This window comes from Mus musculus, chromosome 4 (genome assembly GCF_000001635.26).
Source record: "Mus musculus strain C57BL/6J chromosome 4, GRCm38.p6 C57BL/6J".
NCBI lineage: Eukaryota > Metazoa > Chordata > Mammalia > Rodentia > Muridae > Mus > Mus musculus.
In genome coordinates, this window is record NC_000070.6 from 83,546,660 (window position 1) to 83,573,200 (window position 26,541).

The following is a 26,541-nucleotide window of genomic DNA, read 5'->3' on the forward strand; positions in this document are numbered from 1 at the left end:
AGAATATGACGGCATTTCCCCCACATTTTGCAGTGGACATGTGTCTCTAGATTGTGAATTTGTTACCTATCCTAGGATCTTATCGTATTCTGTTTTTATGACAAATTATAAGAAATGTTGTTAGAATTTTTTTATTGCATGGGTATTATATTTTATTATGACTTTATTTTGTAGGTTGAAAAATGCCTCACTGGATGTAAAACAAATGCTTAAAAATGAAACAGAGTCAGATATCATCGCTGATCTCAGAAAGAAGCTCCATCGGGCTAAGAAGGAGAAATTAGAAATGACAACTAAGCACAATGCAGAGGTAGAATTTATTTTCCTCCAATATAATATAAAAAGTTGAGTTTCAGGCGTGTGTGGTGGCACACACTTAGTCCCAGCTCTTGGGAGGCAGAGGCAGGTGAATTTCTGAGTTCGAGACCATCCTGATCTACAAAGCGAGTTCCAGGACAGTCAAGGCTACACAGAGAAACCCTGTTTTGAACCCTGTCCTTCCAAAAAACTTGAATTTCAGTTTTTGGTTTTATTTCATATTAGAAACAACATTTAACCTTGGTCACTATGTCATTCTTGTGCTTCAAAGGAAATTGCAGTAAAGAAAACACTTTTATACAGCAGAATTGTACAGGGATATTAAAGTTGAACTTTAGCCAATTATATTTATTTGTATGCTGTCTTAAATGTATATTAATTAGTTAAAACATTTTATTCTTTGTGTGGGAGCACATGTGTCATAGCATTCATGTGGAGGGTAGAGGATGACGTGTGGTACCTCATTTTGCTGAATAGAGTATGTCAACTTGATACAAGCTAGAGTTATTTGAAAGTTAGAAAACACCTCCATAAGATCTGGCTGCAGAACAGTTTCTTAATTAGTGATTGATGGGGGAAGGCCCAGCCCATTGTGGGTGGTGCCATCCCTGGGCTAGTGGTCTTGGGTGCTATAAGAAAGAAGGCTGAGCAAGTCATGGCGAACAAGCCAGTAAGCAGCATCCCTCCATGGCCTCTGCATCAGCTCCTGCCTCTAGGTTCTTGCCCTGTTTGAGTTCCTGCCCTGACATCCTTTGATGATGAACAGTGCTATGGAAGTGTAAGCAAAGTGAACCTTTTCTTCCCCAACTTGCTTTTTGCTTATGGTGTTTCATTGCAGCGATAGAAACCCTAATTAAGACACTTGTAGTACCAGGGACTGAAACTGAGATTGTCAGATATAGCAGCCGGCATTTTTACCAGTTGAACCATCCCGACAGCTCGATGCATTTTAATTAACAAGCTTGACATGACCAAACACCTTATTTGATGAATGTCTTCGATGACTGAAGAATTTATAAATTAGAAAAATGCTTTTTTGAGAGAGCTCTTGTTATGTAACCCAGCCCTTCCTCACACTCAGTCTTGCCTCAGCTTCCCAGGTGCTGTGACCTTGTGTGTTATGTTGTACATGGCTTAACCAGGCACAGGTTTTGAAATTATAATGTAGATTCCTTTAGGATGCGAGTTGTGGAACAGTCTTTTTCTTAAGTACACTTGTATATAAAATTTTAATTAGTGTAGCTCAGAAGTTATCTTTGTTTTTGTTTTATTATAACATATTAGTGTGAATATACATACTTATACATATGCACATTTCATGTACAGTAGGTTTCTTTCCCTTTTAAGTGAAGTCATAAATTACATGTGAATGTCTTTCTCTTTTGTAGGCTTACTCTTCATTTCCATATTTAAGTCTTAATATCCTTTTGTGTTTATATACTAGTGAGCTACATTCTCAGGTCTTCTTTTAATTTTTTTAAAGCATAAGGTTTTTTGGTTTAAATATTTAGCATTTTATTTTTTTAATTGAGAAAAATGTTAAACAATGTATTTTGATCACCTTCCCTGTCCCCCAACTTCTCCCTCACCTCCCTTCCCACCCAACCCTGCTCTTTTTAAAAAATATCTTTAAAAACAAAACCAGTCACATAGTATTTTTACTTCAAACTATCATAAAATATTATTTTTATTTCTTTTACAGAATTTGGTTCATATACCTTTCTGTAACTTGTAGATCTTTCACCCAAGAGCTCTATAACATTTATCTTTTCTTATTTTACTCACCACATCACAAGTATTAAGTATTTAGTATATAAATTATTTGTAAAAGATAAATTATCTAGTCTTGACTATATGATTTTAGAGTAAGATCATTACAGGTCCTCACATTCTAGTTTTTGAGCCATTTGTGTCATCGTAGTGAATGGAATGTCACGATTAGGTGGCCCTTTGCTAACATCCCTATAATAGTCTCACTTATTAGTCTATGCTGTCATTGATATTTTAACCAAGAAAAATAACACATTATTCACTAAATTGTACTTTGTTGCCATTTGCTTCTTTTAAACATTTTTTATGTGTGTGTTCATATGTGTCCTGCGTGTGGAGGCCCCCTTCAGAAGCCAGGAGAGAGTGTTGGATGCCCTGGGACCAGAGTCCAGGTGGTTGTGACCTGTCCCTCATGATGCTCTGAACTGAGCTGGGGTCGCTGGGGTCGCTGGGAGGGCAGCCAGCCCTGTACACTGATGTGCCACCCTCCTCAGCCCTGTTTGCTCCTTGAGTACATGTAGGAGATAAAAGGAGAGGACTACAAGAAGTTTTAAGTGTTTATTATGTGGCATGCCTTTTTGTTTGCTAGGCATGATTTTGTGAGTCACATGCACAGTTTTTTCTTTGTTTGTTTAAAAGGCTTTTCCTCTAGTCGAGTCTCTCCATAATGCGCTTATGATTGTCACCTGGCGAAGCAGCGTTTCTTTCCTAATGTTCCAGAAAAGGTCAGAATATGAATTTTGGTAAACACAGAGCAAGGTTTCGCTAAGAAATGTAAATGCCTGTGTTATGCACTCTCATCAACTTATAGACGTGTTTTATTGCCAGTTCATGAGCTCAGGAATCTGTTTTTAGCTGTCAAGCTATGAGAGCCAGATTGCCAGGCTGCGGTCTGAGGTGGAAAAAGGAGAAGCGCTGCGACAGCGTCTGGAGTACGATCTGGCTGTCGCTAGGAAGGAGGCTGGTCTGGGAAGACGGGCGGCCGAGGAGAGACTGGCCGAGGCGCAGCGGATTCAAGAGAGGCTCTGCGGTAAGGCAGCTTCTCCTCTCCCAGTTCAGGGCAAAGCTTTGTTCTGCGCGCGTTCTTGCTTGTTGTTGCACATCCATACTGGATCTCATGGGGTTTTTCACCCATGGGACTAGATGTGTGTTTATAAGAGGTTTAAATTCTTCTGTTTCCACGTTGGGGATTTGTGCATAACGGGCAAGCACTGTCACTGATTTGGGTTTTCAGTCCTACATTAATTTATTTTGAGACATTGTTTGTGTGTAGGGGAAGGGTCTGATATATCTCAGGATGTCTCATACGTCTGTGTAGCTGAAGATGACCTTGAACTTGTGCATTCTTTCTTGCACTCAGCATCTAAGATGCTTTCCACTGCTCCTGATTTATGTAGTGCTAGGGTTGACTGAGCACAGTGCTTTGTGAATTACTAGTCTAGTATTCTACCAGCCAAACTATACCTTCAGCCTAGTTAATATTTTATATTGTTACGTGTATAGGAAAAGAATACAGAATTTAGGATTCTAATTCTTTAAGCAATATGTAAAATCACAAAGCAGGTGTGTGTGTTTTCTATATACACTCTAGGCTCCTTTATAACAATATATAATTTGAGTCAAAATTTCTAGTCAGTCTGCATGTTCAAGAAATACTGAAAGTGACTTTGTTGATTCTGTAGGTTTCTGTGTCACTGCATTAGATTGTGTGCCTTGAAAAGAAAAAGACACTAAATTTAACCCTCAAAATCCTATTATGTAGGATTTAGTTATAAATAAATAAACTACTTGTTTAAAGTATAGATAAGGGCTGGAGAGATGGCTCAGTGGTTAGGAGAACTGACTGTTTTTCCAAAGGTCCTGAGTTCAAATCCTAGCAACCACATGGTGGCTCACAACCATCTGTAATGAGATCTGGCACCCTCTTCTGGTGCGTCTGAAGTCAGCTACAGTGTACTTACATATAATAATAAATAAATAAATCTTTAAAAAATATAAATAAATGCATGCAGATTCACTTAGGTTACCATATAACTAAAGCAAGCATCCAGGTCACGTTATAAAAAAAGTACATAATGTAAGGATTGTGTTGTATTTATATAATGAAATATTACTCAGCCCTAAAAAGGGGCCAGTGCTAATACATAAAGTTAATGAATCTTAGAAATAAGTTGAGTGAAAAATATTTTATACGTGAGGACATCTTGTGATTTTTTTTTGTACATAGAGTTCTATAATAGGTAAAGCTAATTGTTAGTGAATAAAATCTGAATAGTGGTTTCCCCTAAAGTAAGTAGGCAGTAGACAAAAATATGAGGGAGCTTGGGGCTGGGAAATGACTCAAGAGGTTAAGAACACTGACTATCCTTCAAGAGGACCTGGATTCCATTCCAAGCCATTCACAGAACGGCTCAAAACCGTTTGTTAACTCCAGCCAACTCCCAGAAACCAACGCCCTCTTCTGGCTGCTGTAGGCACCAAGCATACAAGTGGTGGACTTATATGCATGTAGGCAAAATACCTATATATATATATATATATATATATATATATAAATAAAATAAAAATAGAAATTAAAGAAATATGAGGGGGGTTTGGGTTAAAGGATTTTTTTTATGATTTGATAGTGGTTTGGATTACATGGGGGTATGACATTTAGGTAACCTAAAAATCTTATATTTGTAGGATCCTAAATGGTAAAGATTTGTTCATCTCAGTGTATGTAAATTTTACTTAAAATAGTAAGACCGTATCGTATTCAGTTAGCAATCACATTAGTCGTTTTTCTATTGATGTATGTGATGAATTACAGGAGTGCGCTGTTCCACACTCTCTTTGTGGTTAGAAATGCATACACAGTATGGTGGAATGCTGGCTATAAACGGATGGGTGTGTACCTAGATGGATGAACGTCTGATAAAGCAAATGTAGCAAAAATGTAACAATTGCCTAGGGCAGACTGGAGGATTTTAAACATTTTCTATGCATCTGTGTTTCCCCTACAAGCATGTCTGTGTACCACGTAAGTGTCTGGTGCTTGTGGCCTGAAGCTGGTGCCTGATTCTTATCTTTCCTTCAAAGAGTGTATTGCTTTGGAGTCACTCCCATTTCCTAGCAGAAGATGAAGTGCTTAAGCTCTGCACATGGTCAAATAGAGGGCCTGGTGAACCCAGGAAGGTCTCATATCTAATACTAAGTGTAGAAGGACCGTCTCCTCCGTCTCTCAGCGTTCCAGAAGCTACTGCCTGCCCCTATACCTATACCTATACCTCATGTAGGAATTTGGAGGGCTTTCCTGTGAGTGACACTGATGGTGTGGGTTTCTCAGTAGACGACATTGTATAGATTCTCCTCCAGTGGGGCTGGTGAGAGGGCTCAGTGGTTAAGAATACTGACTGCTCTTCCAGAGGTCCCGAGTTCAATCCCCAGCAACCACATGGTGGCTCACAACCATCTGTAATAGTGGATCTGATATCCTCTTCTGGTGTGTCTGAAGACTGCTACAGTGTATTCATATACATAAATCAAATATATAGATCTTAAAAAAATTATCTTCTAGTAAAGACCACAGTTCCCAGCTTGTCACTCACAAGGCCGGAATGTAGGCGATGGGGATATTGTCTATAAGATATATTTAGAGTTTCGTTACTCTTCATTGAGTAGGTAGCCAAGAATCATCAGATCTGTGAGAAAACCCTTTAAATGGCTGCGCTGGCTGTACTTCTGCCTCGGGGTAATCAGGTGCTGTTGTGAGCAGGAATGGAAGGAACGGAGCATGCCAGGGTGGGTGGGCTGGAAGGGACTGTTTTCTTGAGTGCTAGGAGGATGAGGGGGGTGGGGGTGGGGGTGGGAGCCTTCTCGGAGATGGTGTTCAGTGTTCCAGATCTCTTTATTGGGGCCGGGGTAATAACGGCTACATAAACCTTGGGAAGTGGGTATGGGGGTTTAGGTCCTTGGCTGGGGCTGAGGTGCTGGGAGTGCTTCATTTGAATGAGGGGGATTCCAGGTGCTTGCTGGACTCATCCTTCTAGGGAGACAGGAGGCTAAACCTTTCATTTTGCCTTGAGATTATGTGACTACCTCAAGGCAGGTAAAGGTGGGGCTTGAAAAGATAGAGGGCAATCCTTAATCCTGCTGGTCTCAAGATGAGATTTGTGGGGTTCGAACACATTTCTACCTCGCTCTTGCTCCAGGCCTGCTTCCCTGGTTAAGAGCACCTGTCACTCGGGTTTGATTCTCAGGAATCTCATAATCATATGTATCCAGTTAGAGGGACTCTAACGCCCTCTTCTAATCTCCGAGGGCCTCAGACACACATGCGATGCAGGCAAAAGACATAAACAGATCTTAGAAAAAAGAAAGTCCCTCTAGATGTCACCGGCTTTAAAAGATAACTATGAGCCGGAGTGAAGGCTCGGTGTATAAGTGTCTCAAGCATGTACGTTCTTAAGCATGGGGGCCTAAGTTCAATATCCAGCACCGGCATGAGAAGCCAGCATGGCCAAACATGCACATGCCACTCCACGTCGTAAAGTCCGCTCCAGTGTTAGGGCCACAGACAGGAGAATCATATGGGCTTGCTGGCCAGCAGCTGAACTCAGATTCTCCTAAGACCCTGTTTCAGAGAAATGCCGTGGAGGATGACAAAGCACGTCAGCTGACACCTTTCTGTAGCTTTGGCACATACCACACACACACACTCACATACACACACACACGGACACACACAGACACACATACACATACACACACACACACACACACACACACGGACACACACATACACACATGGATACACACACACACACACACAGACACACACATACACACACACAGACACACACATACACACACACACACACATACACACACACAGACACACACATACACACAGAATAAAATAATAAAGTAGGCTCACTTAAGATATTGTTCAAAAAGGGGAAATACACATTTAGTTTTCTTTCTTTCTCCCTCCCTCCCTTCCTTCCTTCCTTCCTTCCTTCCTTCCTTCCTTCCTTCCTTCCTTCCTTCCTTCTTAAAGCTTTATTTATTTATTTTACGTAGTACACCGTAGCTGTCTTCATACACACCAGAAGAGGGCATTGACTTCACTACAGATGGTTGTGAGCCACCATGTGGATGCTGGGAATTGAACTCAGGACCTCTGGAAGAACAGTCAGTGCTCTTAATCACTAAGCTACCTCTCCAGCCCCTTAGTTTGTTTTCTTATGAAACTATTATTGTAAAGAAGTGGCTCACGCATGCTGTGTGTGTGTGTGTGTGTGTGTGTGTGTCTGTCTGTCTGTCTGTGTGTCTGTGTGATGGGCTGCATGGGGGAGATCAGAAAATAACCTTTTCAAAGTTAGTTCTTTTCTCCCATTGCAGAATCTGGGAATAAATAAAACTCAGGTTATCAGGCTTCTGAGGCTAGTGATTTGACCCACTGAGCTAGCTATTTGCAGGCAAGGATTTATTTATTTATGTATGTATATATATATATTTTTGTTTTTGTTTTTTGTTTTGGAGACAGGGTTTGTCCTGGAACTCCTCTGTAAGCCATGCTGGCCTTGAACTCTGTGATCTGTCTTCATCTGCCCCCAGAGTGCCGGAATTAAAGGTGTGTGCCACCACACTCGGCCAGATTTGTTTTCTTGGACAGAGGAAAGAGTTAGCATGAGGTGCAGCTGGTGTGGAGGTGTACCCAAACATGGACATGCATTTTGGCTCATGGCAAAGCCACGTCCACTTAAGGGAAGAAAGAATGAAAATCAGTAATGTAGGACTGGCACAATGAATTTTTTTAGAGGTCACCAAAGGGAGAACGTTCAATATTTTGTCCTAAAGATCACATTGTAAATAGTCAACCCCATTGGTTAGGATCTTAGACTCTTAATGAATTAATTTGTGGTCATAAACATGTTAATTATTCTATCATATTTTTAATAGCTCAGAATTCAGAACTTCAGGGAAAGGCAAATGAGATTGAGAAAACATTCCAGATTTCCCAAGAGAAATGGAGAGAAGAATGCAGGAGATTTGAACATGACTTGGAGGAACGAGACAATATAATTCAAAATTGCAATCAAGAATACGAGTCACTTATGCAGGAAAAAACCCGGCTACAAAAAACTCTACAGGTAAAATACTTACATAGTGAGTGTTTCTTCATGTAATATTCATTGAGATGGATATTACATCAAACTACCCTTGGTTTCCCTCCCTCCCTCCCTCCCTGCATCCCTCCCTCACTCTGTCTCTCCCTCCCTCCCTCCTTTCCCTCCTCTCCTTCCTCTCCCTTCCCTTTAGAGGCATTTTTACATATCTGCTGTGTTGTACTTCAGCAAGGCTCTTTATTTTGTGAAAAGCATTTGAGATCTCCATTCTCTGCAGTAGAGTCCTTACCTTGACTGGCTGAGGCCTTGGGTTTGATCCCTAGTACCACAAATAAATGGAAGAAAACCAAACAAACAAAAGGCAAAAATGATATCCAAAAAGAAAGCAACAACTACTTCTCTGAATATACTGTGAAAATAAGACCCATATTCCCTTTGTTCTAGCAACATTCAGATGTGGAATTTAAGAAGCATAGTTCTAGATTTCAGTTTGAGTATGCAATAAATACAGAAAATTATGTGTGGTTTTTTTTTTTTTTTCCCCCGAGACAGGGTTTCTCTGTGTAGCCCTGGCTGTCCTAGAACTCACTTTGTAGACCAGGCTGGCCTCTAACCCAGAAATCCGCCTGCCTCTGCCTCCCGAGTACTGGGATTAAAGGTGTGCGCCACCATGCCCGGTGAAAATTATGTTTTATAATGCCTTTTTATGTGGAGCATATTCTATGATGAATTGTGAAATGCAAAAACATTTAACTCAGGCTATTGTGAGTTGTATATTTTCTCTCTCTTTCTCTTTCTCTTTCCTTCTTTTTCTTTTTCTTTTTCTTTTTCTTTTTCTCTTTCTCTTTCTCTTTCTCTTTCTCTTTCTCTTTCTCTTTCTCTTTCTCCCTCCCTCTTTCTTTCTTTCTTTCTTTCTTTCTTTCTTTCTTTCTTTCTTTCTTTCTTTCTTTCTTTCTTTCTTTCTTGTTTTCGAGACAGGGTTTCTCTGTGTAGCCCTGGATGTTCTGGAACTCACTCTGTAGACCAGGCTGGCCTTGAACTCAGAAATCTGCCTGCCTTTGCCTCCCAAGTGCTGGGATTAAAGGCGTGTGCCACCACTGCCCAGCTTTTTTTTTTTTTTTTTTTAAAGATTTATTTATTTATTTATTTATTTATTTATTTATTTATTATGTGTTCAGCATTCTGCCTGCTGTATGCCTACAGGCCAGAAGAGGGCATTAGATCTCATTATAGATAGTTGAGTCACCTTGTGATTGTTGGGAATTGAACTCGGGATCCCTGGAAGAGCAGCCAGTGCTCTTAACCTCTGAGCCATTTTTCCACATTGCTGCATCCTTTGATGGTCTAAGGGACTTGACCTGAATGGGGAGTCAAGGGAGTGAAGAAAGGACAGACCAAGGGACATAGAGCGGCTGGTGTTGGGTGTTCTGGGCTCTCTGATGAAGAAGCCCCAGTGTCCTGGAGACTCAGCATGTTTCTTATTACAGTTAAACGGGGAGCGGCTTACTAATAGAGCTAGACAAGGAGGCAGGGTCATGCTGTACAGGTGTGCAAGGAGGCAGGGACGGTCTCCATAGGGAGCACTCTTCAGGTCAGAAATATCTGCACACACTGTCAACATTTGCACTTGGGCCCCAAGAAGGCTTTGCCATTTTCCTGAGCCTTACCTGGGGCAGGCTCTGCCATTCCCATGGGGCTGAGGCACTGGTCCTCGACATGGCTGTGCCACATCAAACAACACATGTTCAGTTACTTTCCTGGCACCCTAAACTGCATCGTCACTGAAGTATGATTTTACCAAAGCATTCAGTACATGTAAAAGTTTGGTCACAGATGTCCCCAGATCTCTTTTTTCTCCCTGTCAATTGTCCTGGGGCTCTGCCCTGGTATTTGGATGGTGGATATGCAGAGGTATGGCTGGTCTCTAAGTCCTTGAGTGGACATGTATTACTCTGCCTGGATAAAATGTGGCACCAGGAGGAAAAGAAGGGTGGTGGTGGTAGCATTCCTTACACCAATTAGCCCACACCTTTAGGTATGACATCTTGATAGGATCTTGTCAACTACTTAGGACGTCTCTGCTTTGAGTTTAGGGTGTTGTCTCTGCACTGAGATCTCAGAGGGGTCTGGGTTAAACCATAGTGACTTTTAGTCCTGGAGGTAGGGTAAGCCTCAGGCGCTAGAGACCTTTTGCTACTGAAAGTTATGAGGGTAATATCTATAAAACAGACCCATTTGGTCAGAGCCCCCTTTTCCCTCACACGGACCTTCTCTCCATATGTTAATGAAGACTTCATTTTAATCCTGTAAGCTAGATTTAATCCTCTACTAAGGTTCTGAACCTATATTAATTAGATCTTGTAAATTTGGTGTAATAGGAAAATTAAAAGGAAAAGACTTTGAAACTAATCTTTAACTGTAGAACTAAAAATTTGTTATAGTCTGAACTGAGTATTTGTGCTTTCAAAGTTTTAACATTTAGGAATTTTCTTATTCTGATTTATTGAACAATAGTCTTTCTCTTCTTTTCCAACTACCTTTTTTCTTAGCCTGGTTTGCATATACATTTTAGGGATAATACCATTTACTCACAGGTAAAGATGTCCATATTAACTGGAATTTATTTTTGTTTCTTTCATTTTGCTCCAACCTCTGATGTTAAATTACAGATTTATATTCTGACAATCAAAATAGTACTTTTATTAAGATTTTAAATGTGACTTATTAACTTTTTTGAGATGGAATTTCATGTGTTCTTGGCTGTCTTTGAACTCTCAGTATAGATAGGGCTGGCTATGTAATTCTGATTATTCTGCCTCCACCTCCCAAACCCCGAGAGCTGGGCACTGAATCCAGGGCTTGAAGCGTGCTAAGCAGCTACTAGTAACTCTATCCCTGGTCCCAAGATTTTAACATGGATTAAGGGTTTTTACAGTCTTTCAGAAGGGAGAGCCCCTTTGTGCCTGTAAAGTAGGGTTAAAAGATAAAAGGTAACCTTTGTCAGTGTAACAGTAAAGCAAGGTTTTATTCCCGAAAAGGAGATCCTGGAGAAGCACGAACAAGAGAAGACAGAGCTGGAGTCCCGTGTCAGGGAGACCGCATTGGGCGAATTTAGATTACAAACAGAAGAGTGGGAAGCAGAACGGAGAGAGTTACAGCTTATAGTACAGGTATTTAAAAATGACTCACTTCCTAAATATACTTCTTGATGCTTAGAACATTAACATTTTGTTAGTAAGATAATCTACTAGCTCACTCAACATGAGCCTTTGATTTCTGGAAGGCCATGTTTAACTTGCAATGACAGGACAGTAAGTAGATACATTGAATATTACGGTTGGATGGCTTCATTGTGTAGTGTGTTTGATTTATAGATTTTTACGTATTTATTTTTGAGACAGGGTCTCATGTAGACCAGGCTGGACTCAAACTTGCTGCATATCTCTTGCTGTCCTGAACTACTCCTGATTCTCCTGCCTCTCCCTCTGCCAGCGGAGATTATAGGCATGAGCCAGCATGCTTACCTAGAGTATATGATGCTCATTAGCATTTATTAGGATACATTAATTACACATAATAATGGGTTGTTACTGTGACATTTTTATCCGTGTGTACAGTAAGTATGTTTTGATTATATTCACGTTGTAACCTTTTCTTTTTCCCAACAGTGTTCCTTCCACTTCAGTATCTTCGTTCAGGGACCTATTGTATTTATTTATTTATTTAGATATTTTCTTCATTTACATTTCAAATGCTATCCCGAAAGTTCCCTATACCCTTCCCCCCCCCCTGCTCCCTTACCCACCCACTCCCACTTCTTGGCCCTGGCATTCCCCTGTACTGGGGCATATAAAGTTTGCAAGACCTAGGGGCCTCTCTTCCCAATGATGGCGACTAGGCCATCTTCTGCTACATATGCAGCTAGAGACACACAATGGACACTACTCAGCTATTAAAAAACAATGAATTTACGAAATTCCTAGGCAAATGGATGGATCTGGAGGATATCATCCTGAGTGAGGTAACCCAATCACAAAAGAACTCACTTGATATGTACTCACTGATAAGTGGATATTAGCCCAGAAACTTAGAATACCCAAGATACAATTTGCAAAACACAAGAAAATCAAGAAGAAGGAAGACCAACATGTGGATATTTCATTCCTCCTTAGAATAGGGAACAAAATACCCATGGAAGGAGTTACAGAGACAAAGTTTGGAGCTATTGTATTTATTTATGGCTGCCCACAGGAAACGGATGGGGAATTAATGCAGGAGCCTGGGCAGCTCAGCAGTGGCTATACCACAGAAGATGATGTCTCTTCTTCCCTTAGAACCATGAACTGCCTGTAGACGCTATAGAAGGGTGGGGCCGCATGAGGGTCTCCTCCTAGTACCTATTAACTGCCTGCAAATCCTTCGGGATGGATGTGGTCTCATGAACCCCTTCCCCTCTCCATGGCAGTATGTTGACAGGTCGAATCTTGTACAAGCAATGGTAGATGCTGAGAGCTGAGAATGTAAATAAGGTTGTGGCCTGCCCAGAGGACAGCTCCACAGCACTCCCATAATCCACTGGTCCTTACATCCTCTCCCTTTTCATGCCCATGAACCATGGGATGACTGACACAGATGTTCCACTTAGGGCTAAGCAGTTACAGTCACATGTTCTTTTTCTTTTGAAGGACTTACTTATTTATTATGTGTGTGAATATTTGCCTGCTTGTATTGTATGTGCACTGTGTGTGTGTCGAGTGACTGTGGAGGCCAGATCTGGATCAGATATTGGACCCCCTGGAACTGACAGTTGTAAGCCACTGTGTGGATGCAGGAACTGAACCTGGGTTCTCTGGAAAGGCTGCCGGTGCTTTTAATCTGGGCCATTTCTCTAGCTCCTACAGTCAGTTATTCTTAACACTTTGACTAGTTATCATCTGCAGTAACTGTTAACCACTACAAAAAGATGCTTTTCTGCGTAAAGCTGTTAGCAGCAGTAATCTGTGGGCATAAACGTAAATATTTAGGTAAATATTTAGGTTTTTGTTTTGTTTTGTTTTGAGGTCATGTTTTGCTATGTAGCTCTGGCTATCTTGGAACTCACTGTGTATACTAGGCCTGCCTCTGCCTTCTAAGTGCTGGGATTAAAGGTGTGCACTACCACTACACTCAGCTATACACATAAATGTTTAGAAGGTAAAAATTTTTGATTATTAAAACTTCATTGTAAAGAACTTGCAAATATGAAAAAAATCCCTCATTGAGCTTAGTCAGACCTAAAGCTTATATACCTCAATAAACTCACATAGAGTTAGAATAGCTATTCTAAAGCTGTGCTACTTCATATTAGATTTTACACTTTCACTGTAAGTTATGTTTTTACATGCTTTTGCACACATGCACACAAAGCAACACACATAGTGCCTTGGAAAATCTATGACAGAGTTAAACTAGAAAATAATTAGCTGTCTATCCTCTTTCATGACTTCAGGTGTCCTTTATAGAAGGTGATTTGACAGGCACATCATGTGCTTTTAGCCATATCACAGCTGTATCCTCTACACTAGTGCCTGTGTCCTTTCTAGCTATGATCTTTTAACAAATTTCAAATACCAGATGTGAATTCCTGTAGAACAGGCCTCAAATCTAATCCGAGGGCTTGGTCACCCTCATTGAAGGTCATGCCACGATTGCACCAATGTGCATATTTTGCCTGACAACCTGGTTGTATAATATGTAAGGTCCATATCTGAGTAAGACCACTCATTGGTGACACTCCTCGCCCAGCAGTTTGAAGTGGCACCTTTTGGCACTGTGTGCAATGGCCAGCAGGGAGGAAGGGTCTAGTTCAGCTTCCACTCGATTTCTCTATAACCTGCAAAGTATGTGGTCTCTTCAGCAATAGTGGTCTTATTATGCTCTCTTAGGGTTCTTATTGCAGCAATGAAACGCCATGCTCAGAAGGCAAGTTAGGGAGGAAAGGGTTTATATTTGGCTTATGTATTACATTAGTCCATTACTGAAGGAAACCAGGACAGGATCTCAAACAGGGCAGGAACCTGGAGGCAGGACCTGATGCAGAGGCCATGGAGGGGGCTGCCTACTTGCTCGCTCTCAGAGGCTTGAGAGCCTGCTTACGGGCCCAGGAATGGCATCATCCAGAATGGGCTGGGCCTTCCCTTATTGATCACTAATTAAGAAAATGCCCTACAGGCTTGTGTGCAGCCCAATATTATGGAGGTATTTGCTCAATTGAGGTTCCCTTCTTTTTGATAACAATAGCTTGTGTGGGGAACTTCAGAAGCCTCCCTGACCAACAACTCATAGGGCGGTAGCCAACCCCTGGATCTGCAATTTTCATTTAATAACGTTATGGCTTTTTGGGAATTCATTCAACACCCCTCCTCCATTTACAGACTGTTTTGCAGTAAGTCTACAAAGTAGCAGGTACTGTTACACCTCTCCATACATGTTTAGTGTTGCCAGACTCTCCGCTCCCTGCAGTGTCCTGAAGCATTGCTTTCCCCCCTCAGTCTTCCCTCCCACTTTCATACCACGTGTGTTCTGCTGCTCCCTCCTCCCTCCTCTCAGGATTCCCCCCCCCCCGATTTCTGGGCCTCTATACACACCCCTACATATCTAAAAATCAGAAGCTAAGATCTGCATGTGAGAGAACATTGTTGGTCTTTCTAAGCACAGGTTACCTGAACTAATATAGCATCCAATCCCATCTATTTTCCTACCAGTTTTATAATCTCATTGTGCTTAACTGCTGAGCAACATTTGATGGTGTGTATGTGCCACATTCTCACTATCTCATCATCAGTCGATGGAGGTCTACGCTGTTCCATCTCCTTGCTGTTGTGATAGAGTGGCAGTATATATGAATTTGCAAGCATCTCTGTGGTAGGAGATAGACTCCTTTGAGTATTTACTCAGGAGTGGTAGAGCTGAGTGTATGGTAATTTATCTTTAGTTTTTAGAGAAACTTCCATAGTGATTTCCATAGTGGCTACACATGTTTACACTGCCACCATCAGCTGTGAATACGGGCTTCCCTTTTCCACAGATTGAAGGCCATAATTTGTCATCTGACATCTCTTGATGATGGCTATTATGACTGAGGTGACATGGTATCTTCAAAGTACTTTAAATTTGCATTTCCATGATTGCTAAGGATGTTAAACACTTTACAAATATTATTTATGGGGCTGGAGAGATGGCTTAGAAGTTAGGAGCACTGTCTACTCTTCCAGAGCACCCAGGTTCAATCCCCAGCAGCCACATGGTGGCTCACAACCATTTATAACTCTATTTCTGGGGATCTGCTCTTTCCATGGGCACCAGGCAGACACACACACACACACACACACACACAAAATAACAAAACAAATATTGTTCATTTATATTTTCTTTTGAGAATTCTGTTCAGTTCCCTAGCCCATTGTTGTATTCTTTGTTAGTGTTTGAGGCTTTTATTAATTCTAAATATTATTCCCTGCCAGATGTATGGATGGCCAAGATTCGCTCTCATTCTTTAGGTGACCTCTTCACACATCCAACTGTTTTTGGTGTGCAAAAGCGTTTTACTTTCTTGAGATCTATTTGCCAACGTGGTCTTTATTTCACTCGTGGCTAGAGTCCTGTTAGAGAGTTCGTACACGCCCATTTACAGACTGTGTCCTCCCAGTTTCAGAGTTTCAGGTTGTGTTAAGGTCTTTGAGCCTGTTAGAATTGATATTGTGCAGATTGAGAGACAAGGATCTGGTTTTATTTTTCTGTGTGTAGATACTCAGTTTTCTCAGTAACTTTTTTGTTAATGAAGAGAAGAGGTCTTCTCCGGTGAATATTTGAGGCAACTTTGTCAAAACCAGGCGTCTGTGGCTGTGAAGATCTCCATTCTGTCCCTTGAAGTTCGTGCCTGTTTTTGTGTTTACCATGCTTTTTTTGTTGCTGTCACTTTGTCACACAGCTTCAAGTTAATTTTGGTGATGCTTCCAGCCTTATTTTTTTACTCCTTACAATTGCTTTGGCTAACTAAGGTCTTTTGTATTTTCATATCAATTGTAAAATTGTTTTTTCTATTTCTGTGATGAGTGGTGTTGGGATTCTGATATGGATTGAGTTGAATCTGTAGGTTTCTTTTGATAGTCAGCAGCACAATATGTATTCTTTGAGTATATGAGGACCAGAGGTATTTCTATTTTCTTGTGTCTTTTTAAATTCATATTTTATTTTATTTTTAAAAAGAATTTAAATTTTACTTACATGGGTGTTCTGCTTCCATGTATGTCTGTGTCATATCTCCTGGAACTGGAGTTACAGACAGTTGTGAACTTCCATGTGGGTGCTAGGATTTGAACCTAGGTCCCTTGGAAGAGCAGCCAGTGCTTTTAACCGCTGAGCCATCTCTCCAGCCCTAAATTTCATATTTTAAAGTTTTCATTAGCGAAGTCTTTCACTTTTATTGGTAAATTTGTTTATTTATTTACTCAGAGATGGGGTTTCTTTGTATAGCTCCGCTGTCCTGGAACTTGCTCTGTTCAAGATCAGGCCGGTTTCGGGGCTGGCAAGGTGGCTCAGTGGTTAAGAGCGCCGACTGCTCTTCCGAAGTTCCCAGTTCAAATCCCAGCAACCACATGGTGGCTCACAACCATCCGTAACGAAATCTGATGCCCTCTTCTGGAGTATCTGAGGACAGCTACAGTGAACTTACATATAATACATAAATAAATCTTAAAAAAAAAAAAAAAAAAAGAACAGGCTGGTCTCAAACTCAGAGATCTGCCCACGTCTGCCTACCATGTGCTGGGGTTAAAGGCATCCACCACCAGTAGCTGGCATAGTTCTATTTTTTATTTTGGTAATTGTGAATGGGATTGTTTCCCTGATTTGTTGTCTTTTTATTTTTTATTATATTTGTTTAATGTGTGTATATATGTGAGTGAATTTGTGCAGATCAAAGTATGGTTTTTCCTTCTGCTACCAAGTGGGTGCTAGGGATTAAATTTAGGTCATCAGGCTTGTCAGCAAGCACCTCTGTCTGCTGAAGCATCGTGTTGCTCTGTTCTCTTTAGCGTTTCCTTATTGATTAGCCATGTAGAAAGGCTGCATTTGTGTGTGTGTGTGTGTTAATTTTGTAACCTGATACTTGGCTAAATGTATTTATCGGTTCTAAGAGTTTCCAGGTGGAGTCTTTTTGATTTGTTTTGTTCTTTGGATAAGTCTCATTGTGTAGTTATTGCAGCCCTGTAATTTTATATGTGGTATCAGGCTGTTGTTGAACCCACAGAGATATCTCAATCACTGCTTCCAGATTCTGTAATTAAAGGCATGTGCCACCATACCCAGCCTCTGGTGTAGTCTTTATGATGGATGGAGTCACATAAACTACCAATAAGGACACTGTGATTTCTTCCTCTCCTAATTGTCCCCCTTAATTGATTCTCTTCTATTTATGTAGCTAAATTTCTAGTAATGTATTAAATACAATTATCAAAACTAGAACCCTTATTCTTAATTTTACTGGAAATGCTTGGCTTTTTCTTTTTTCTTTTCTTTCCTTTTCTTTCTTTGATTTTTCTTTCTTTCCATCTTTAATCTTTTTTTTTACAACTCAGTTGTTATCCCCTTCTGTGCTACACTCTGACAGTTCCCCAAGGTATTGCTTTCCCCTCCCAAGTCTCCAGGAAGATGTCACTACACCTTCCACACCTTGATAGGCTTCCCCATGCCCTGGGGCATCAAGTCTCTCAAGAGTTAGGTGAGTCTTTTCTCACTGAGGCCAGACCAGAACCAGCTAGTGTATGTTGCCTGGTTGGTGGCTCAGTGTCTGAGAGATCTCAGGGGTCCGGGTTAGTTGAGACTGCTGGTCTTCCTATAGGGTTGTCTTCCTTCTTAGCTTCTTTCAGCCTTTCCCTTATTCAACACAGGGGTTCCCTGGCTTCTGTCCATTGGTTGGGTGTAAGTATCTGCTTCTGTCGTAGTCAGCTGCTTGTTGGGTCTCTCAGAGGACAGCCATGCTAGGCTCCTGTCTGTAAGCACAACATAGCATCAATAATAGTGTCAGGCCTTGGAGCCTCCCAATGAGATGGGTCCCAATTTGGGTCTGTCACTAGGACCTCCTTTCCCTCAGTCCCTTCTCCATTTTTGTCCCTGTAGTACTTTTAGACAGGGACAATTCTGAGTCAGAGTTTTTGACTGTGGAATGGCAACCCCATCCCTCCACTTGAGGCTCTGTCTTTCTACTGGAGGTGGACTGTACAGGTTCCCTATTCCCACTAGGATATTTCATCTAAGGTCCCTCCCTTTGAGTCTTGAGATTTTTCTCACCTCTCAGGTCTCTGTACATTCTAGAGGGTCCCCCACCCCATCTCCCACCTCCTGAGGTTGTATATTTCCATTCATTCCACTGGCCCTTAGGGCTTTACTCCTGGTCTCCACCCCCAATACCTGATCATGTTCCCTTCTTAACAATAAAAGAACTTCTGGGGGAATCACCATCCCTGACCTCAAGCTATAGTACAAATCAATAGTGATAAAAACGGTATGGTATTGGTACAGAGACAGACAGGTTGATCAATGGAATAGAATTAAAGACCCAGAAATAAACCCACACACCTATGGACACTTGATCTTTGACAAAGAAGCCAAAAATATACAATGGAAAGCATTTTTTTTTTTTTTTTTTTTGGTTTTGCGAGACAAGGTTTCTCTATATAGCCCTGGCTGTCCTGGAGCTCACTTTGTAGACCAGGCTGGCCTCGAACTCAGAAATCTGCCTGCCTCTGCCTCCCAAGTGCTGGGATTAAAGGTGTGCACCACCACACCGGGCTCAGAAAGCATCTTTGGTAAATGATGTTGATTTAATGGTCAGTCGGTATGTAGAAAAATGAAAATAGATCCATTATTTGTCACCTTGCATAAAGCTCAAGTCCAAGTGGATCAAGGACCTTGACATAGAACTAGATACACTTGAGAACTAATAGAAGAGAAAATGGACCTTGACGTAGAACTAGATACACTGAGAACTAATAGAAGAGAAAATGAGAAAGAGCCTCGAACTCATAGGCATGGAATTTCCTAAAGAGAACTTCAGTGGCTCAGGCTCTAAGATCAAGAATTGATAAATGGGATCTTATGAGACTGAAAAGCTTTTGTAAGGCAAAGGACGTAGTCAATAGGACAAATTGGCAACTTACAGATTGGGAAAAAAAATCACTAACTTCACATCTGATGGAGGGCTAAGACCCAAAATATATAAAGTACTCAAGAAGCTAACCTCCAAAAACACTAAACAACCCAATAAAAAAAATGGGGTATAGAACTAAACAGAATTCACAACTGAGGAATCTTAAATGGCAGAGAAGCACTTAAAGAAATGTTCAAGGTCCTTAGTGATCAGGGAAATGTAAATCAAAACAACCCTGAAAGTCTTTCTTACATCAATCAGAATGGCTAAGATCAAAAACTCAGGTGACACCACACGTTGGCGAGAATTCAGAGAAAGGGGAATACTCTTCCATTAATGGTGGGATTGCAAACTGGTACAACCACTCTCAATCTGGAGGTTCCTCAGAAAATTGGAAATAGATCTACCTGAAGACCCAGCTATACCACAATTGGGAATATACTCAAAAGATGCCCTACCATGCCACAGGGGCATGTTTCACTATGTTCATAGTGGCCTTATTTGTGATATCCAGAAGCTGGAAACAACCCAGATGTTCTACAGTGGAAGAATGGATACAGAAAATATGGTTCATTTACACAGTGGAATACTATTCAGCTATTAAGAACAAAGACATCATGAGTTTTGGAGGGAAATGGATGGAAATGGAAAATATCATTCTGTGTGTGATGTATCTCAGACCCAAAAGGACATGCATGGTATGCAATCACAACCCAGAGTACAATCCACAGAACTCAAAAAGGTTAACGAGCCATAGGGCCCAAGTGAGGATGCTTCAGTCCCACCAGCTTTCATTATACTGAGATACATTCCTTTTATCCCCAGTTTCTTTAGATTTTGTTAAACAAAATGAAAGTTTTTAAGGTTTAGTGTGTGTGTTTGGGGAGGGGGCACACAATTTGCATGAACCAAGCCTCTACTATACAGATTCTCAGGTCACACTTGGATTACTACACTTGGAGGCAAGTACTTGGGAGGCCATTTCACTGGCCCACTTGGGTGCTTTTATCATAAAGAGACGCTGTGTTTTGTCAAACACCATTTTTGCTTCCCTTAAGATGATCATGTGATTTCTGTCTTTGAGCCCATTTATGTGATGTATTATTACATTCATTGATTCACGTATGGGATTTCATGTGGCCTGAGCCTCACAAGTCTTGTGTTTGCTATCATAACTACAGTGAGTTTCTATTATTATGCTCCAACTCCACGGGAAACCCAGGAGAGCTCAAGAACTGCAGAGCCCGCTGCAATCGTGCATAAGAGTCTTTTAGTCACGAGTCAGACTAGGATCACAACCCTTCCCACAGCATAGGACAGGAGTGCAACCTTGAGCTTGGGTGTCTTGGCACTTACATCCAGCATAGTTAGAAATTCTTCAAATGCTTAGGGTGATGGGAGGGAAGGTGGGTGAGATAAGTCATGACTCAGACAGGATACCATTTGGAAGGGCGGAATCACAAGGCTGAGAGGGGGAGTCTTCTGACCTAAGGATGATCTTTATGGGGCTATCAGGAGCTAGTTTTATGACTGGCCATAACTATCTGTGACCTACCTACCTTCTATGATTTAAACGTGGGACCTTAATCTCCCTTTTCCAAGGATAGGCACCAGCGGCACCTGGGAAGCGCCCAGCAGGTTATCAGGGAGAGTGCTAGCCTTGGTGCCACTGCAGCTGGGGAGATTTGTCATTGTCTCACTCAAGCTGGTGCCTGTGGCTCCTCAAGTTCTCCGTGTGTGTGTGTGTGTGTGTGTGTGTGTGTGTGTGTGTGTGCGTGCGTGTGTGTGTGTGAACCCCCGTGTTTGCTGCAGGAGGGAGCAGGGGTTGGGGAAAGCAGAACTTCTGAGGGAAACCACAGAGGCTTGCTGTGGGAGAGAGCCTAGGGTGGGGGAGGGGGGCTTCTGTGGGAGAGTGCAGAAGGAAGCCTCCTGTGCACTTCACTATGTTCATGTGTCTTGTGTCTGGAAAATGCTTTTTTCTTGTAGTAATCTGTTGTGTCCGGCCAGCAGACCACAACCTGGGTTCTAGCCTGGAAAGGCATTTTGGAAACCTGGAAGAGAAGAGGGGCTAGGTGGCGAGAGAAAGAAATGTAGCCAAGACAGTTATTCTGATCAAAGCTCAATTTTACTAGTTCCGACATTTCAGTTATAAAGGAAGGGGGAGGGGACCCGATTCCTGCCGAATAATCTCAGGTCCAGTAGAAAGGTGAGCACGTGTGTGGCTCCAAACAGCAAAGCTGGCAGGTTCCAGCAGTGGGCGTGGCAGAACGAATGAGCAGGAAGCTCCACCCCTGAGCAAGCAGGTTTCAGGCTGGAGGAGGGGAGACTACAGTAATCCATTGCCTCTGGCGTTTACAATCCTTCCCACCCTCTGTCCTGTGGTCCTGAGCCTTCAGAGTTACTGCTCATCTATGGTCATTGCTGCTCCATTCACAATATACACGAAATGGAAACACCCAGATGTTCTTCCGCTGATGAATAGTGAATAATGAAACTGTGGTCTACCTACACAACGGGATATTATTCAGCTATTAGGAAAAATGAAATTTGAGGACAGTTGGATGGAGCTTGAAGTGGTCATCCTGAGTGAGGTAACCCAGACCCAGAAGACAAGCATCACATTTTCTTTCATATATGGATGCTTTGACTCTTCAGATGTGTATGTTTCATCTGTAAACACTACGAGATCAGGAAACGAGTAAGGGGCCATGGAGAGAGGCTTGCAGGAAACAGGAGGTAGGGTAAAGGGCTGAAGGAGATTAATGATGGGGATGGAGAGGTGGCTCAGGGGTTAAGAGCCCTGGCAGCTCTTACAGAGGACCTGGGTTCAATTCCCAGTGTCGACATGGTGCCTCAAACTGTCAGTTACTCCATTTAAATGAAATTCAGTGTTCTTTTCTGGCTTCTGAGGACACTGAATGCACATGGTGAACAGAAAAAACAACACATATACATAAACAAAATCTCCAAAAAATGTATGGGAGATAAATGGAACAGAAGAGTTGCATTAAAGTTAGGGATGGGAAGGCAGGGTAAAGGAGGAAATGGGAGGTGGATAGTTACTCTAAAGACCCTTTCAAAAAGCTATATGGAGACCTACTACTCTAGAGGTTTCCTAAACTATGTATGCACATATATGAAAAGTTAAAATAGAGTTACAGTGTAACAGGGTGGTCTTGCTAGACACCACATGGTAACAAATACACCCAGTGCCAGAATGGGTTACCTTTTTGGTCATTGATGTTCCCATAATCCCTCGTAGGCCCTCAGACATTACTGGCTATTGCTGTTGCTGTTGGTTATCCTTCAGAACACGACAGTGAGGCCCTATTGCTGAAGACATCGCCTACCTGAGCCATTGACCATGGAGAAATCACGTTAGTGCTTGCCTGGAAGCTCCATCCCCACTACTAGCTCTCATATTTCAGGAAGGTACTATATACATGATAACCGAGGAGAAAAATGTTACCCAGCTATGAACCCTGTGAGCCACGTTTAAGAATTGGCCTGGCCATGAACTTGTGATCCTCCTGTCTCCATCTCCTTCAGCAAATCCTACCAGCATGGGCCTGGTTTACAGAGAGAGTTCCAGGGCAGCCAAGACCCTGTTTCGAAACAGACAAACAGACAAACAAACAAACGGCCTGGCAAAACATGAAGACATTCCTGTTGGTATAATAGGGGCTGCAAACATCATGAGGGCAACCAGTAACTTTTTGATTGTATTTAAATCTCAATACACAAGGTGAAACCCATACTGTATCTCAAGAGAACCTACTACTTTTATGCTGCTAGAATGACATGATATTAAACTGAGTCCAATGACTTGTTGTTATACTATAGATTAATACACTCACTAACCCTCATCATAGAAATGTCTATCTGTAATAGATAGTGATTAGCATAGGGACCCACAGCTGGTCCAGGTGTAGAGAAAAGGACTTTGCGATAGTAAATAGAGTCTGGGTTAATACTAGTTATGACACAGTGTAGCATTTATTGATTGATTGATTAGTTGTAATTTTTTCTTTCCATGACTCCTTATGACTCTGTAAGGTTGCCTGTCTTGCTTTTTAAATTTATTTTTAGTTATGGGGAAGGGCAGGCATCTGCAGTGGCTGGAAGTGTGGGATCCTCAGGAGCTGGAGTTACAGGTGGTTGTGAACCTCTTGATGTGGGAGCTGGGGATTGAACTTGAGTCCTCTGGCAATACATGGACTTCATTGCTGAGTTATCTCTTCAGCCCTTTCACTGTACAGTCTACAATTCAGGAACAAATTACTGGTTTTTTTTTTTTTTTCATCCTGGTTCTTTGAGGAGACAACCTTATACCAGATTAGTGTTATAGATAGCCAACTGATGTGTTTTCTAAGCTAGAAAGAGCATATTTGCTTGATACTTTACTAAATATAGTTCTACAAGTATAATTAAAATTCCTCAGGGTTGGAACTATAGTTTGGATTCTGAGAAATGTTGTTTACATAAGTACATATAAAGAGTTATAGTTTTCTGTATGTGTTTGTAGAAGATGTGGAAAGAAAACAAGATTATTTTCTAACAGCACAATGTGGTTTCCTGTGATGTTAAATGTTAGTTTAAAAACAAGCTGCTTTAAAAGACATTTTAAGTTCAACAGTTCCCTCTAGTGGACAGAAGAAAGGACTCTCCCATCTTCTACTGTGAATTTCATTTCACAGGTCAGTATTATTTTTTCCGCTGTAAGAAATCAGATATGCAGCCAGTACCAGTGATGTAACTGGCATCCACCAAGTACTTCATCTCAGTGCGTGAGAGTCTCAATTCGGATGGAAAGCACAGTACATTTTATGCCATCGAGGACCATTTCGAATCACTTCTCCGATTCACCACTGTCCTGTCCCACAGCAGAGCCCCTGTTCTGAACCTGATGTAGAATATTATTTATATACTTTCATGTAGTTTTACTCTGTTTTTAAAAACATTTTATGTTTTTTTACATATATAAGGCCCAAAGGCCCTGTCTCAAAAACCAGACCAAACGAAATAACATTAACGACAGTCTTCATACAACAACAACAACAACAACAACAACAACAACAACAACACACTCCTAAAGTTTTGATGGGACCACTATAAAACCCTTTACAGTTGAAGCAATCTTAAGAAAGAAAGCAAATCAGGAAGTAGCATTATGCGACCGACTTTCAAGTACACCGTTGAGTTGTACTGGTCAGATAAGTATGGATTTGCATGAAAACAGAGAAGCCAATGAAAGAGTCTAAAAGTAAACCCTGCAGCCACACCCAGCTGATGTGGACAAAGGTGCTAAGAACATGTTGGGGAAAAGGACAGTCTTTTCAATAGATGGGAAATTGGAGGAGGGAGGAATTCTCCTGCAGAGGAATGAGACCAGACCATCAAAGTACCAGTTACAGCTCAAACTGGAATGAAGACTTTAAGAACCTGACCTAAAGCTCTCAAACTAGAACAGGGGAGTGCTTGAGGATGGCAAAGCAAGCAAAGATAGTCTTTAAAAAAGATTATGCCCTAAAAGTACAAGAAAACAAAGATAATCAAGTGGTATTGTATCATAATAAAATGAGGTACAGTTGTAGAAATATCTTTTGACATTTGTTTCGTAATTTCTATGAAACACATTTCTCTAATACTTAGAAAAGTCATTTTAATATGGTGATGACATTAATATTTTTCCTGTAGATAGCTCGCTCATTCATTCGTTTATTTGTTTATTTTGAGTCAGGGTTTCTCTGTGTAACCCTGGATGCCCTGAAACTCACTCTGTAGACAGCACTGTCATCAAACTTACAGAGATCTACCGGCCTCTGCCTCCCAAGTGCTAGAGTTAAATTGGTGCACTGGCACCCACCCCTGGCTGCAGATAATGCTTGGACAGTGAGAGGGGACTCACTGGATTGCCCAGTGATGCTGGGCTATTTGGGACAAAGTGTCTACTTTCAAAAATATATTTAATTTTTTTGAGACGGGTTTCTCTTTGTTGCTGTGGCTATCCTGGAAGTCACTCTATAGACCAGACTGGTTTGGAACTTAGAGATCCATCTGCCTCTGTCTCCTGAATACTGGGATTAAAGGCATGCACTACCACCTGACTTTAATTTTATTTTTATTTTGGGTGGGTGAGTGTTCTGCCTGCATACAAGTCTGTGCACCACATTAATGCTTAGTGCCTGGTGTCCTCAGGGGCCAGAAAAGGACATTGGATCCCTGTAACTGGAGTTACAGAATTGCCGTGTAGGTGCTGAGGACTGAACCCAAGTCCTCTGCAAGAAGAGCCAGAGCCCTTATCCACTGAGTCAGCTTCCCAAATTTCTGTTCTTGAGAGCTACAGAGTCCTACAATAAATATATTTTCAGTGCCAACTTTCTTAGTTTTTAAAGTTGTAAAAAATTTTTTTATAGAGGCAATTAAAAAAAATCTCATATTAGGTGAAGGCAAGAAAGACACCTGTGGTGGTGTGAATGACAGTGTCCCCCATAAACTCAAAGTTTGAACACTGAGTCCCCAGTTGGTGGTGCTCTTTGGGTAGGTTGAGGAGCATGGCCTTGCTGGAGGAAGCATGTCCCCGGAGGTGTGCTTTGACAGTTCCAAAGCCTCGTGCTCTTCCCAGCATGCTCTCTTGCTTTGTGCTCCCTGCTTGCCTAACTATTGCCCTGCGTTCCTGCGGGTGGTGTGGGGATGAACTCTTAACCTTTGGAACTGTAAGCCCAAATAAGCCCTTCCTTCTCTCGTATGCCTTGGTCATGGTGTTTAGCACAGCAGTAGAAAAGTAGTTAATGCACAGACCATTCTGACTCCACTCAGACAGAGCAAACATAACTGCGTTAAGTATTTAGACATTCAAATAATTTGAGGTGCTACTCTGATTTCACCCAAAGGTTTGCTCTACACATGAAAGAGTCGTTAATCATCTTTGTCTCTAAAAAAAGTAAAGTTATGTATCATATTAAATATGGATTTGGAGTCAGTACCTTTTAGCTGATGAATATAGATAAATATTATACTCTTTTAATGTGCATTTTAAAATTTACTATTATTGTGTGTGGAGGTGTGCATGCTTAGACTAGAGCATATTTTTGTGGGGTGAGTTCTCTCATTCCACCTTTGTGTGGGTTCTGGTGAGCAGATTGAGGTGTG

General features: G+C 41.4%; 1 protein-coding gene across 9 annotated transcripts in view; it reads left to right on the forward strand.

Annotated features, from left to right (window-relative positions):
- The window catches only part of Ccdc171 (coiled-coil domain containing 171), a 340,735-nt gene that overhangs the window by 21,251 nt on the left and 292,943 nt on the right, over positions 1–26,541 (forward strand). For 5 of the 9 annotated variants that reach the window (XM_006537992.3, XM_006537991.3, NM_001355378.1 and 2 more), the window contains 4 exons: positions 175–310; positions 2,944–3,118; positions 8,035–8,225; positions 11,240–11,371. In XM_006537992.3, the coding sequence (XP_006538055.1) occupies positions 175–310; positions 2,944–3,118; positions 8,035–8,225; positions 11,240–11,371 (634 nt within the window). Of the gene's footprint in view, positions 1–174; positions 311–2,943; positions 3,119–7,618; positions 7,706–8,034; positions 8,719–11,239; positions 11,372–26,541 lie in introns of those variants that run through there. The other 4 variants (NM_001369173.1, NM_001369172.1, XM_006537990.4 and 1 more) reach the window with 4 other exon arrangements.